At 42.1% G+C, this 14,528-nt stretch overlaps 1 protein-coding gene across 1 annotated transcript in view; it reads left to right on the top strand.

Annotated features, from left to right (window-relative positions):
- The window catches only part of XRCC5 (X-ray repair cross complementing 5), an 85,711-nt gene that overhangs the window by 36,840 nt on the left and 34,343 nt on the right, over window positions 1-14,528 (top strand). Inside the window, exons 14-16 of the mRNA XM_005676517.3 lie at window positions 4,456-4,652; window positions 11,377-11,470; window positions 12,908-12,977. Coding sequence (XP_005676574.2) covers window positions 4,456-4,652; window positions 11,377-11,470; window positions 12,908-12,977 — 361 coding nt within the window. The remainder of the gene's footprint in view (window positions 1-4,455; window positions 4,653-11,376; window positions 11,471-12,907; window positions 12,978-14,528) is intronic.

Genomic DNA, 14,528 nt, shown 5'->3' with positions numbered 1-14,528 from the left:
CCATAAATGCAGGCATTGTTATCTTTTAAAGCTTTAAGAACTGGCAACTTTGATTTTTACAACCTGCTAACTTTGTTTTCTTTTGTGGGGGTGAGTTTTTAATATGGCTTATCTGTATAAAGAAGTATCATTACTGGGGTATTTATAAATTGAATTTATTTTTTCTAAAACAAATATTGGGTACTCCTAGTGTATCATGTGCTGGAGATACTGGAAACTCACTACTTGAAAGGACTCCTCCAGAGGAGTGAAAGAGACTAGAGAGAAGAGAGAAATAGAGAGTAGAGGAGTAAAATTCATAGGCTCAACAGTGGTGGGGTACAAAATGCTATGGGAATAAGAGGAAGGAGAGATTCTTGCAAGGGAGTGAGTTAGGAAGATTTCATGGGGGAATAAAGCTGATGGATGATGTGACGAGAGCATGCCAGGCAAAAGAAGTAGCACATGGAAAAACGAGAACACAAGAAGTGTGATGTATTTAAGGATCCACAAAGAGTTCCATTTGGCTGGGAAATAGGCTCTACGGGAGAACGATGGGAAAGGTGGCAGGTAGCAGGCAGGTCATGAAGAACCAGTAGTTTGGGTTTCTGTCCCATAGACAGTGGGTAATCAGTAAAGGCTGTTGTCAGTAGGCAGGTGACGTGCATTTTAGAAAATAGGTCTGATGGTGGCACGGGAGATGGGCTAGAGACCAGTTAGGAGACCTGCAGTGGCCCCCAGGAAGACTTGAGTTACAGCAGTGACAGAGAGGAGAAAAGAGAAAATTTAGAAGCTAGAGTGGATAGATTTTAAGGGGTTGGGTGGTGGCTGATGAGAAATAGAAATTGAAGAAGACAGAATCCTGACTTGGGGTGATGTCACCATGAATTAAGATAAGGAATATAGAACGAACAGATAGCAAAGGTAGTACATATATTCTTGCAGGTGTTCAGTTTGAGTTATCTGTCAGCTATCCACTACAGACAGTCAAGGGGAAGTTGGAGATAGGGGTGCGAAGCCCAGGAGAGCCTTCAGGACTGAATGTCTATACATTTGAGAGCCCTCCTCATTGAGACAGAAGCAGAAGTGAATGAGGTCACCTGGGAGAATGCTGAGTGACGAGGGCAGAGAACAAAGTCCTGAACACCAGTATGACTGGCCCACTGGGGAGAGACGGGAAGGCTGCTAATCAGTGCTCCTACTCCCCCCGCCTGCCGCCCCCCACAAGCTCAGAGAGGCAGAAAGAACTAGAAGGGTGTTGGAGTCAGATGTTGCGCAGTGGTGAAGAGAGCTGAGCCAGGCAAAGGGCCTCTGGGTTTTGTAGTGATGTCTGATGACTTCGAGCACCTGGTGGCAGTGGAGTGATGGGGCAGGAGCCAGGTTACAGAGCCTGGAGGAGAAAGCCGCACTGATGAAGGGGAAGAGAGAGAGGAACCAGGAAGTTACAGGAGGAGGTAGGGCCCAGGAGGACTTTTCTTTTCTTTTCTTCTTTTAAAATGTCTTATAACTAAGGGTGAATGAGCTGGGAGTAGAGGGCAGAAGGGAGGAGAGGTTAGTAATCAACTGCTTGTCAGGAGGAGTTAATTTAATTCTAACTTTAGAAAGAAATGCAGAAAAATACCCTTTGTCAAGTGTACAGTTACTACTGCCTTTTAAATAATTGATACTTGGTTGCTAAAATCAACATATTAGTAACTTACGATCTAGCCATGTGGCCTGAAGTTGTTTTTTTTTTTTTTTGCTGCTGCTGCTGCTAAGTCGCTTCAGTCATGTCCGACTCTGTGCGACCCCAGAGACGGCAGCCCACCAGGCTCCGCCGTCCCTGGGATTCTCCAGGCAAGAACACTGGAGTGGGTTGCCATTTCCTTCTCCAACGCATGAAAGTGAAAAGTGAAAGCGAAGTCGCTCAGTCGTGTCTGACTCTCTGCGACCCCATGGACTGCAGCCTACCAGGCTCCTCCGTCCATGGGATTTTCCAGGCAAGAGTACTGGAGTGGGCTGCCATTGCCTAGTCTTTTTCAAATTGTAAAAATCACATAAAGGAAAATAGTTGCTTAAAGGAGAAATTAAGTAGACTGAGGACTGAGATCTCAGCGTCTTGGCTACTGAAAAGTGTCACTTTCTCATAACCTGTTTTGTTTTGTTTTTTTAATAAATTGAGATTTTTTTTAATTGAATTTTTACCCTACTGAGCCTTATTTAAAATGTGACCTATGAGAAAACATGAGTTTGATGGTTTTGAACATCACTTGTGGGTTCCTTATTACTGGCTTAAGGATAATGATACTATTTGAAAGAATTGCCTAGAATTCACAGTTCTTTCCCCAAAAATGTCATAGCTAGAATCTCCCAGAGTATTTGAGAGGTAGTGTGCTGTGTTCACAGTTCTTTCCCCAAAAATATCACAGCTAGAATCTCCCAGAGTATTTGAGAGGTAGTGTGCTGTGTTGGGTGTTGGATTTCTGCTTACTTCTTTAGGGCTTTCTAAATTGTTTTAGGTATTTTAATGACTGACCTGAGGGAGAGCGTGGTAAATTGTAAATTATTCATGAGAAGGTCAGGGTAGATTCACAGAGTTTGAGATCTTTTTTGGTTTGCCCTTTTGCTGTGCATTAAACAGGCCCAATGTCATTGATGCACCAGGGAAAGTAATTAGGAAAAAGGAATCAGGACTCTGAAACAATGAACTTAATAGGAGAAGGAAGGCTTGGGGTTGGTCTATTGAAATCAGGGAGCAGTACATGAAATTTCCAGAGGAAATTGGTATTTAATTCCTACCTTGGGGTTTTCTTAATTTGTAGAATATTGACTCTGATGATATTTACTACTTAAACCCAAGTATCTATTTTTTTAGAACTAAGAAGTCTAGCTTCCATTTTCAACAGGGTAGGAAAAACAATACATATATACTTTGTGATATGAAACAGTAATTTTAAAATTGTAGGAGCTATTCAGTTCCCTGGTTTTTTTCTTCACAGTTACTAACCTATAAATTGTTTTTAAAAAAGTGGGGATAGGAGTTTTGTTCTCCAGCCTAACTGTGTAATTATCCTCTAGCAAGGGGATAAAACATCACTATATTCACAAGTTTCACTTTTTCTCTTTTTTTTTCTAAATGGTTACTTCATTCTTTGATGACATTCCTGTGTTCCTTTTAGAGTATTTACTTTTCTGGGCAGATAACAGTACTTTGCCAAGGCCTGGCTTCCTAGTCTGAGAGCAGTTATCAGTGATTGAATAGAAGTGGCCTGCTGTCTGGGTTTCCACTTGTGTGAGCAGTGGAGAACCTGTCCTGGCCTTGACCTTGACCTTGGCCCCACTCCTGGTGCAGCTTCCTGAAACCTCTGTCAACAACTGGAGTTCTGAAGAAGAGCACTGTATTCACTCAGCCAGTATGTTAGGTGCTTATCATGTTGGGGTGCCATTTTCAGCACTTGGGATTCAGCAGTAAATAAGGCCAGCAGTGTTTCTACTTTCAGTGAGAAAGTGGAGGTAATAAGTAAACTGAAAGGTTGATAAGGTAATTTTAGATAATGATAAATACTGTACAAAATATAAGATCAGGTTCACAATAGAGAATGACTGGGTGGTAAAATGAGGGTAAAGTTCTTCTTCATATAGTGTCAGGGGAAGCCTGTCAGAAGAGGTGATAAGTGAGCAAAGAACAGAATGATTTTAAAAGGGCCAGCTCCATTGAGATCTAAGGGAAGGCAGAAGAGGCCGAGGGAGCCTTACGCATGGGACCTAAAGTCTGGAGAGAGCTAGTCTTTGCGTGGAGGAGGAGGAGCCCAGGCTAGTTGGGTTGCGGTGAGTAAGGAGGAGAGAGGCAGTCAGCGGCTCTGTTACGGTTGGCTCCAGGCAGGAGAGCCATGAGGGTGGACCTGGGAAGACCAGTTAGAAAGGGGCTGTGGTAGCCCATGGGAGGGGTGCAGGTGCCCGGACAAGAGTGCTGTGGTAGAGATGGATGGAAGTGAGAGGATGACTTGGGGAGGTTTGAGAGAGACCTCTGGTGTCATCTCTTGCACAGTATTCCTGGGACTCACTGAGCACCTACGCTTTTAGCACCTGATTCATCCAGCTTGTGTTGTTTTCTAAGATGGTACAAGGGAGAAAGCACAGCATGCTGAAGGGAGGTAAAAGGATTATAGCTGAAAGGTTATACTCCCAAATTATCAGAGGCTGAGGAAACCCCATATATCCTCCAGGAAGCCAGAGCAGTGGACTCTTTTTGTGGGATGAGGCTCTTTTCCAGGAGGGCGTCAGCTGATGGTGCTGCTAGGCTGGGATCTGTTTTATGGTTGCTTTTAGACATTACCAGCATCCTGCTAACCAGGGCGGTTCTGAATCCGCCTGCTTTGCTGTCTTTCACTAGTGGTAGGAATCTTGTAGCCCTCCCAAGCTACAGATGGAGGATCACTGGTCAGCTGTGTGTGGTGACCACGTCTCCGTTTCACAGTCCTTACTCCTCTTCCACAGTGTCTGCTGCACAGAGCTCTCCATCCCCAGGAGCCTCTGCCCCCCATTCAGCAACACATTTTGAGTATGCTGGATCCCCCCACCGAGGTGACAGCTAAGGGTCAGGTTCCTGTCTCCAAAATAAAGACCCTCTTCCCTCTGACGGAAGTCATCAAGAAAAAGAACCAAGTGACTGGTCAGGACCTTTTCCAAGATAAGTAAGTACTCAATGGAGTTGTGTGTGAGGTTGGAGCCCGGAAGGTGGTCTTAGAGGGGCTCTGTCATTAAGGATTGCTACCTGGGTTTGTAGAATCACAAAAGTGGGAGAAAGAAAACTCTTGCTTTTTGAGCCTTGCATTGGAAATCCAGCGTGGATATGTTTTATCCTGCTTGTGCATCTAGAAATTAGAGCTACCTTTGGGGTTGTTGACTTTTTGATCTGTGTCAGATTCTTAGTGAATTATGTGTATATATATATATAGGAAGATAAACGATCTTTGAATATCTGCAACTAAATTTTACCATTTTTAAAGTAAGGTACTGGGGATGAGAGGAGAGGGGTGAAAATCATCAAGCTTTTTATTTTGGAGGTGGGCTCTCAGGAGAATATCAGTGAGATTTTTGAAAGGAAAATTGGGAGGAGAATGAGAAACCTGGCCATCTGCAGCTGTGCTGTTACTGTGTTGATGTGCTTGGTTATACCATTAGTGAGGTAGTTACAGTTTAAGGATGGTAAAATGGTTTTCATGCCCTTACATCAAGCTTTCGGGTAGCTATTGTTTTTTCCCACACATCAGAGTCTGTTTAGAATTATATCAGTTTCCATTCAAAGCAGAACACAAACAAACCTTAGGCTGTTCTTATCCAGAGTTATTTGGGTGTATGACATTGAGAGTCCCTTGAACTGCAAGGAGATCAGCACTGGGTGTTGTTTGGAAGAAATGATGCTAAAGCTGAAACTCCAATACTTTGGTCACCTCATGCGAATAGTTGACTCATTGGAAAAAACTCTGATGCTGGGAAGGATTGGGGGCAGGAGGAGAAGGGGGCGACAGAGGATGGCATCATTGACTCGATGGACGTGAGTCAGTGAACTCCGGGAGTTGGTGATGGACAGGGAGGTCTGGCGTGCTGCGATTCATGGGGTCGCAAAGAGTCAGACACGACTGAACAACTGAACTGAACTGATGACACTGATTTCACCAGGTTTTGGTCTGATTATTGGTAACTTTTCCCCCCAGATCAAAATGATCTACTCATTTTTGTAGGTTGTATGCTGAGATCACAGTTATTTTTTAGATCACAATTTTTTTTTCCTTTTTCTTTGATTTCCTTCCCACAGCTGTGTCATTATTGACAAAATAAAGTTTCATTTGTCAGTACCTGATTGGAGCAGTATTGAGTAATTTCCAGAAATCTTCACAGGGTTCTGTAAAGTGTTAATTCAGTGAATTATCTTCCAAGTTAAAAAGACATCTTTGCATTTTCTGTGGCTTTTTAGAGGCTACTACCTCAAGCTTTGTCAGAATTTGGGGAAAAGAAAATCCTAGGGTTTAAAGATTCTATCGTGTGCATTTCTAACACATCTGGAGAATTTTGTATTTCTCTTTAGTCTGCTGTGCCTTTTTCTACATCAGAAGACTGTCACTAAAAACCCTCTTTCCCTCTGCTACCTTCAGCTACCTCTGGATTCCTCACGTCTCAGAACAGTCAATAAAACTCTGAGTCCTTTTCTTCCCACGACAGCGCTGCTGTCGCCTCCCAACAGTCATATGGCTATTCTCTCTCTGTTGTAAAGCTCTCTTTCAGGATCTTGATTACCTTCGTGTGTTGTGGGAAAGAAATGGGCCATTTCCCACTCCTCCTGTTGATTAAAATGTAAATTAGCTGGTTAAAAAAAAAAAAAAAAAAAAAGAACATACCACTGAGACCCAGAGCCTGAAGACTGTTGTTCTGTGATTTGATCCCTGCTTGTTCTTTGCTCCCATAAAGCTTCGGTGTGCCACCCAGCCAAGTGAGCTGCCTGGGATCAGAGAATAATCTTGCTCACACACACCTACTCACACGCCACGGCTCTAGTCTTCCTTCTCAGAAATCTTAGTTTTTAAGAACTGCAGAAACGACACATGTAACAAGTATTTATCGAGCACCTCGTATATTCAGGAATGACTCAGTCCCTTCTGCAAGGTTCTAGAGACTCTCAGTTTTTATCATTAAACCTCAATCAGCTTTAGAGGTGGTCTCCCTAAGGGAAAGAGAGATTGCTTACAAAAAGCTATAATTTTTTGTATATTCAACGTCCCTGTATCCAGGGTACATATTTCCATGATGATGATGGTGATTTCAAAGAGAAAATAGAAGCCCATAATAGGTCAGAACGCCTCGGTTTTCCAGCCCATCTTACCGAAAAACATATCTATCTGCCTTCACTTCCTTTCTTCCTGTCTCAGTGGAGGAGGGTACCACATCCTGTCCCAAGTTAATCCTTTCACTTGTGTCCTAGGATGCCGTCTTCCATCCTATCTGGTACCTTTCAGTCCACTAATAATTGCTTCCTTCCTTCCTTCTGTAATCTTCAGCTTCTCCCTCTGTACCAACCCCCTTCCCTCCACACATTAACATTTTATTTCTTTCCTCTAAAAGAAAATGAAATAATCCTCTCAGTTTCCTCCCTCTAATTACTACCTGTTATCATCTTCTTTCCTTCCACAGCCAGACTTATTAGAACAGCCCACACTGCTGCTGTTCCCAGCACTTGTTGGCCCAGGCTTATGCCTCCACCACATCCCTGCACCTGGCCTCCTGAAAGACACTCGCTGCCAGGTTTACTTAAGCTTGGCAGTCCTTTTCTTACTTGACCTCTTTGTAACACTTGACATTGTCAGTTATTCTTTCCCTCTTGAAATTCATATATCTTCCTTAACTTCAGCTTCTCCAGACTTTTCTTCTAAACCTTTGACAGCTCCCTCTCAGATTCCTCTGGGGCGGCTTTTCTTTCCCCATGAGTCTTTCAGGTTGATATTTCGTAGGTCTCTTTCTCTGAAAGGGCTGACATTTATTGGATACAGGTATTTTATGGGAGCTTTACGTGTATTATCTGTTTGGATCCTCCTGGCCGCCCTATGAAGTAGGTTCTTTTATTTACTCCATCTTAAAGCTGAGGACCCTGAAGCTTAGAGAAGATAAGAAACTTGCTTCGGATCACAGCTGGTTAAGTGTTAGAGTGAGGATTTAAACGCGGTAGTTCGACCCCAGAGCTTACACTCTCAAGGATTATACTGTGTTGCACATCCTAAGACCTTAATTATTTCACATATGGGTCTTCAAAAATAACTGAACACCTGTCTATCCTAAAATATTTCCATCTTACCTACTGGATCTTAACTGTCTGCAAATAACTCAAGGTCAATATGTCCAGAAATTACTTTATCACCTTCTTTCTCTTTCCACACTCCTTTCAGCCCCCCTCTTCATGTTATTATTTTCAGTTTTTTAGTGAATGACACCTAATTTCTTCTAGGGAGTCATCCCTTTTCTTCACTTTCCACATCTAATTGGTTTACCAGGTTGTATTAGATTTACCTCAAGTTCACTCCTTTCACTTCAGGTTAGTATAGTGACTAATAGCATTGATTTTAGAGTCAGATAGATCTGGATCAAAACTCAAGCATTTCTTTTTAATAGTGGTCAAAATCGGCAAGTTGCTCTATGCCAAGCTGTGATAACAAATACCTGCCTTTTAGGAGAGTAGTTAAAAGTTAGCTGTGGACCCCTTACTGTGTGCTTAAGACAAGGTCAGGCCCTTTTGACTCTTGATTTTGCTCATTTGTAAGAGGACAGTTTATAATAGCTAGCTCAAACGCTTGGCATCATGATTGATGGTGAGCGTTTATTTTAAAAAAAGGTTAGTTCTTCCTAGCATTGCCCACTGCCATTGCTTTTATGTAGGCTTCACTTTAGGCTGCTTTACTGATATAACCCCCTTGGCCAATTTCCCCCATTCCAGGCTTCCCCTTCCAGTTCATTCTGCAATCTGCTATCTGAGTGATTTTTTAGAAAACAAATCTGATCATATCACTCCCTTGCTTAAAATTCTCTAATGCAGTGATTCTTCATCAGTGTGTGTTTGTGTGTGATGGACCCTTTTATCTTCTAATAAAAACTATGAACCATCTCCCCAGGAAAATGCCCCAACATAATAAATTTTGCATATAATTTTGGGTGGTCACAAATTCCTTGATGTCCTTCTTGGATACTTGATTAAAAACCTTTGCTCTCCTGGCTTTCCATTACCTTCAGCTTCAGATCAAATTCTGTTACACAAATGAGAAAACCCAGATACACAGAAGGAAAAGAAGTATCTCTCTTACTAACTGGAGAACCACTTTCTGTCCTCAAAGTTTTTATGCCTACAGTTTAGATATTTTCTGTCTTTATCTCTCACTGTTTCCCAGCTTGTGCCTCATGCCCCAGCCCAATACAGCCTCTCGCTGTTCTCTCAAAGAGATGCACTGCTTAGCACAATATTGTGTTAATTGCCTGTTTATATATTATCTTTCTTATTTGACTGAACTTCTTGAAGGTGGTGATTATGTGTTCTCGTGCTGATACTCAGGCGTGTCTGACCCTCTATGATGTCAAGGACTGTAGCTCACCAGGCTCCTCTGTCCATGAGACTTTCCAGGCAAGAATAGAGTGGGTTGCCATTTCCTTCTCCAACCTTACAGATTATAAGAGTCTATATACATAAAATTTGCTAATCTGCTGCAGAATACTGGGATAGGACAGATAATTTGCAGCTGTCTACTTCCTAGTTTTCTGTATAAAATAAAGATTGCTAATGGTTACAAATTTTAGAACCTAGAGCCTAAGAGTAAATGAACCAAGATATATGTACTTGTAAATGAACTACAAGGTATATACTGATACATGAAAGAAAATGAGAAAAGGAGAGAAAGCAACAAACTGTCTAGGGCCCCAGCATCCAGACACAGCAGCTGTTAACGCTTGTGTGTCTGCCATGACCTTGCCTGGATGATGTGTACTTTCCAGGGCTCAGCTCGTTCTTAGATAACTTGGGGATGAGAGTCATTGCACTTTCCCGCTTCAGATAGACATTACAGGTTTAGTATTTGTAAATTTCTCATTAATCCTGTTAAGTGATTCAATCTTGAGATTATTAAATGTGTTTTTACTGCTTCCTGCTCTCTTCCGGACTGGCCTTTATCTGCCCAGTTCTGGAGAATCGGTATGTATGTTTTCTATTTCTTCCTTCCCTAGAACCTTATTTGGGAGGGTTGGAGAAATTCTTCCATGTGATGTGACCTTGTGTTCTCACAGAACTTAGCTCTGTATGTTTAACGCTCTTTAATGCTACTGTATAAATTAATCTGTACTTTGGAAGAGAAAATGCGAATAGTCGATGTATGCATGGTATTTTTCATCTTGGTGTTTTCCTAAGGAACAAACTGAAGGTCAGAGAGGACAGTCACTTACTAGACTCTAAACATACAAAAATTAATACAGAGTCAGTACCTTCAAGAAGGTATAAAACTCCAGGGCTAGCCAGTAGCAAAAACTGAGACTAGAGTCTGGATGTTTTTAATCTGTAGATTTTCCCTGAACCCTGTTATCTTTCTCTTGGGAAGAGCTGGCAAAGATTAACTAAAGTGGCTGTGACTTTTTTTTTTTTTTTAAAGAACTCAAATTCTGATAGAATTTCATGCTTCCTCAGGTTTGTGCATTTTCCCTTGTTTTCGTCAGCAGGGTTTTGTGTGTTTGTTTATTCTGCTTGAAGGAAAGAGCTCTGAATGACTCACCCCTTATCTTTTCTTCACTTCTCAAAGGGAAGAAGGCAAGTGGTAAATGGGAAAGATGTCAACTAGTAAAACTTTTAATTCGTGTTTATAAGACTGTAATGATGACTTTAGTTCTTTCATCGGGCTGAAAGAGGAGATTCATTATTGAAATATTATTGAATAAGCTAACTTCTGTCATATTTTTCTTTGCTTTACTTTTAAGATAACCTCTTCAAGCCTTACTGTCTGGAAGTTGGGCTTTTGAATAAAAACATCCCATTTAGAATCGTAGTTCTTGGTTACTATTTTCCCTTCTCATTCAGCCATTTCTTGGCAGCTTCTCTTCCCCCAGATTGACTGTTTGTCTGGGAGAAAAATCTTCATGTCTGTTCTGTAGCTTAAGTAAGATTACCGGCAGAGTCTTTGGATCTTTCTTCTCCTTTGCAATTAACCTGACCTCCTCTCGACTTTAAGGCAGCCTGTTAAAGCCAGCCTGTTACTTGAGGCAAGATGTTTGATACACTTCTTTGGAGTCATCGTTCCCTTATCACACAGATGCTTTTGCACTCTCTTAGCATATTACACAAAACACGATTAGGTTTATAAAGGAACACATTAAAAGTTTACTTTTGAAAGTGGTTTTTTATAGTTTAAGACTTCTTTAAGACCATGCTCTTGCATATTTAATTAAGGATTGTCTAGTAAGCTTTGACAGCTGTAAGTAGGAGCTTATAAAACTCTCACATACATGATGAAGAAGATAGATTATTAGACACAAAGGTCTTCTGTGTATCTGGAAAGCTAATATTACTAGCTATCAATTCTCAGGTAGAAACCAGCAAATAACAGGTAAATGGGTTTCGTGCCGAAATGTGAGGTTTCCATTACCTGTGCTTGCAGTTTCATCTTTTGAAAGGGCTTTGTGATGCGACTGCTAATTAAAGCCCAGGCCCCGCTGTAGTTGGTTGGTCTGTCAGGAGCTTGGAGGCTGGGAAGGGGAGGCAGCTGCTTGTAAAGGAAGACTAAGTGTGGCTACTTGTTTTTGATTCTCTAAAAATAAATTGATACTTTTCACATCAGCAGTTCCAGGTTTTGTATTGGTTCTATTTTAAGGGGAGGAAAAAGCCATTTACTTCTTTTCCAGTCATGAAGAGGGACCCACCTGTAAAAGACTGAAGACCGAGGAGGAGGAAGCCCGCTTCAGTGTCTCCAGTCTGGCCGAAGGCACTGTCACCTGTGTGAGCAGAACTTCCCTGCTGTGTTCCCCTCTTTTGGGAAAGTTGGGACTTGGGGAGTTGGCATCAATTTCTGCTAGTCCTTTAATGTAGCACTTTCTCTGGTCCTTTCAGTGTATAAGCCGTGTTTGTCCATCCCACACTTCTTCCTTTCTTGTTTTAATTATTGTCAGTGAATCACCTATAGGATAATTTATATGATATGTAGTATCAATGCATAGAGCACTGTATAGAGCATGACACATCACTTAGGTAAAGTTTTTCTGGTGACTTCATTTTGCAGCTTTCTGTTGAGTCACAATGGTAGGATAAGTGGGGGCTTAGTGATAGGAGTCTTATCTCCAAGTATATTAGCTTTAAGAGTATAAGTCTCGTTTCCTTTCTGATGTACAACTCACTAGTTTAGGGTTTCTCCAAACCATGTATCCTTTGACACTTGAGATCTTTAACGGAATGGTTTTTGGAACTTGAACACATTGCCTTATTTTAAGTGACATTTTTTTGAATCAGTGAATCTTATGTTCTTTACTACTAGCCAAAAGACTAGAAAGGGTAGCTAGTATTAGGGCATGCCTTTTCCCCTCCTGAAAAAGCAGTGCTCCAGAAAAACTGAATGTCTAAAAAATTATTTGGACTTTAGTACAATATCTTTATAGTAAAGGGGAAAAAAAATCATGACCTTTTTTATTCTCGGAGCTTTTCGGATGCTATACTAGAGCAGACTGGAAATCCGAGTACTTTTGTACCAGCATTTACCAGCCTTTATAGAACCCCATTGTCTTCTCCCCCTTGAGCTCAAACTTAGCCCCTATTAATTAAGGTTGAGATCAGAAGTTGAGAGACACAGGCATGATCAGAAAGTGCCATATAGCGTGGCAGAGACTTTTGTCTTTGAAACTCTCCCACCTAGCACTGATTTGTTTTTATTTGGGGGCCATGTTTATTTTGGGCATGTTTGAATAGTCTACCAAGATTTCAGTGCCGCAGGTTTGATCAGCAGCAGTCCCCAGAAAGGACAGTTCAGTGAATCAGGGCATCAGGGTATCAGTTCCTGTGTTATCTTAGTGGGACAAAGATCTCTGAACTGACCCTGCACCACAGCATCCTCCCCTTCCTAATTGGTTGGGTGTCAGGACGGACAGGTAGTCTGCCTAGTAAGCTAGGCTGCCTGGTGCCTCTGGCGTCAGACTTCTCACCCCTCTGGAATGAAGTCAGTTTGCATGAGGAGAGGTGAGTGGAAGTACAGACAGACGGCAGCCCTTTGAACACAGAAATCTGCTAGTTTTTAACAAACCATGGAAATGAAAATGAACAGGAAGGGCCTCACTTTGTCTTTGCCTGTTTTATAAGAACACACTACGTTAAGTTGTCTTGTCTTGCCTGGGGTACTTCCAAAAAGAGAAGTGATCTGCAGGTTTACTGTCTGTGGATGTGTTCTAGGTTGGAAGCGTGAATCCTGCTGATAACTTCCGTGTTCTAGTGAGGCAAAAGAAGGCCAGCTTTGAGGAAGGTAAGAGATATAACGTGGGCTTTGCACTTAAGGAAAGGTGTTTAGTTAGGTTAATGTGATTTAAGTCTAGACTAATAATTGTCACCTTTTGTTACACTGTTTTATAGAACAGTTTTCTTTCCTGGTAGATCTTTGTGACTGTCCCTTGCTGGTGAGCTCACCGAGGCCACAATATGAGCACGGGAAGGTAGATTTAGCACTGGTCTTTTAAACAGAGAGGAGCCAATTCTTAGGTCTCCCTGTTAAGAAAACAGTGGGCTGGAATCCTGGAGCTTTTAGTTCCACTTCACTGAAGTTCTCTGGGAATAAAACATCTTTGTGTCATATCCTCCCATTTTCTGAGACATAATTCTTGTTTGCTCCTAAGAGTTTGAGCCCTTGACGATAATCTCAGAAAGACCTTACTCCTGCCTTTAGATTTGATCCTTCTGAAATTGATTACATCCTCACATTTTTCTTATCAGATGAAACCTAGAATCCCATTTAGTCTTGAGCTGATACCAAAGCAACTTGAAGGGATGGATAGAGGGTCTCGGACTGACATCCATTCACTTGATTGCGTTCCGGTTCCTGTTCATTTGCCTTTAACAAGTGGCCACTGGCAGTTGTAATCCTACAGCCTTGTTTATATGACAGTGTTGTGTTCATTATTGCTACCCAGGGTCAGGGCCTGTGAGCTGAATGGAGGCTTGAGGTAGAGACTGAATCTGTGTTCCTCCGGGGGACAAGTACTTACCAAAGGATTTTCCCAATAAAAGTCATTTTTTCAGAAAATCCTGGTACCAGTTTTGAAGCTCTGATATTTTCTGTGCTTGCTCACATGACTGCAGTATTGCTCTGTAGGGTAATTGAGACAAAAAGTGAGGTTAGGGGCCAGTGGTGGGGTTCAGAGAAGAGGGGAGCTGCTGGCACCATAGAAGCAGAAAAATTGAAGCTATGGCAGGAGAGGAGGGAGTGAGGAGAAACAGGTAAGAGGAGAGGAAGTGAATAAATTTGCATAAGGGTGCTGTGTTCTACAGTATATTCTCAGCTCATGACTTAGGATATTCTTCACTGTTGGTAAAACTCTGGGATGCTTGGCTTGAGTGCTCTGCCTGGGGAGGTTGGTAAGGAGGCAGAGTTTGGGGTCTGGAGTTAAGTTCAGGCAGAACAGAGAAAGCTCCTGAGAACACCAGATGCCAGAGTCTAAGGAGGTCTTGCTGTGATTCATGGGGTCTCAGAGAGTCGGATACGACTGAGCGACTGAACTGAATTGAAAGAGGTCTTGAGACAGTAAATTCTTGAGAATTTGCTTATATCTTAGGAAAACACTGTTTTTCCTAAGCTAATTGGGGATTAAGGCAGTCTTGTGAAAATAACAGGGGCAAGTGACCCCTCAGTGGCATGTAGATGGCAATGTGTGCCTGCTCAGTCATGTCTGACTCTTTGTGACCCCATGGACTGTAGCCCGCCAGGCTCCTCTCTCCATGGGATTTCCCAGGCAAGACTGCTAGAGTGGGCTGTCATGTCCCCCTCTAGGGGATCTTCCTGATCCAGGGATCAAAACCTGTG

Source organism: Capra hircus, chromosome 2, assembly GCF_001704415.2.
Source record: "Capra hircus breed San Clemente chromosome 2, ASM170441v1, whole genome shotgun sequence".
In the NCBI taxonomy this organism is placed as follows: domain Eukaryota; kingdom Metazoa; phylum Chordata; class Mammalia; order Artiodactyla; family Bovidae; genus Capra; species Capra hircus.
This window is presented reverse-complemented; position numbering and strand designations above follow the sequence as displayed.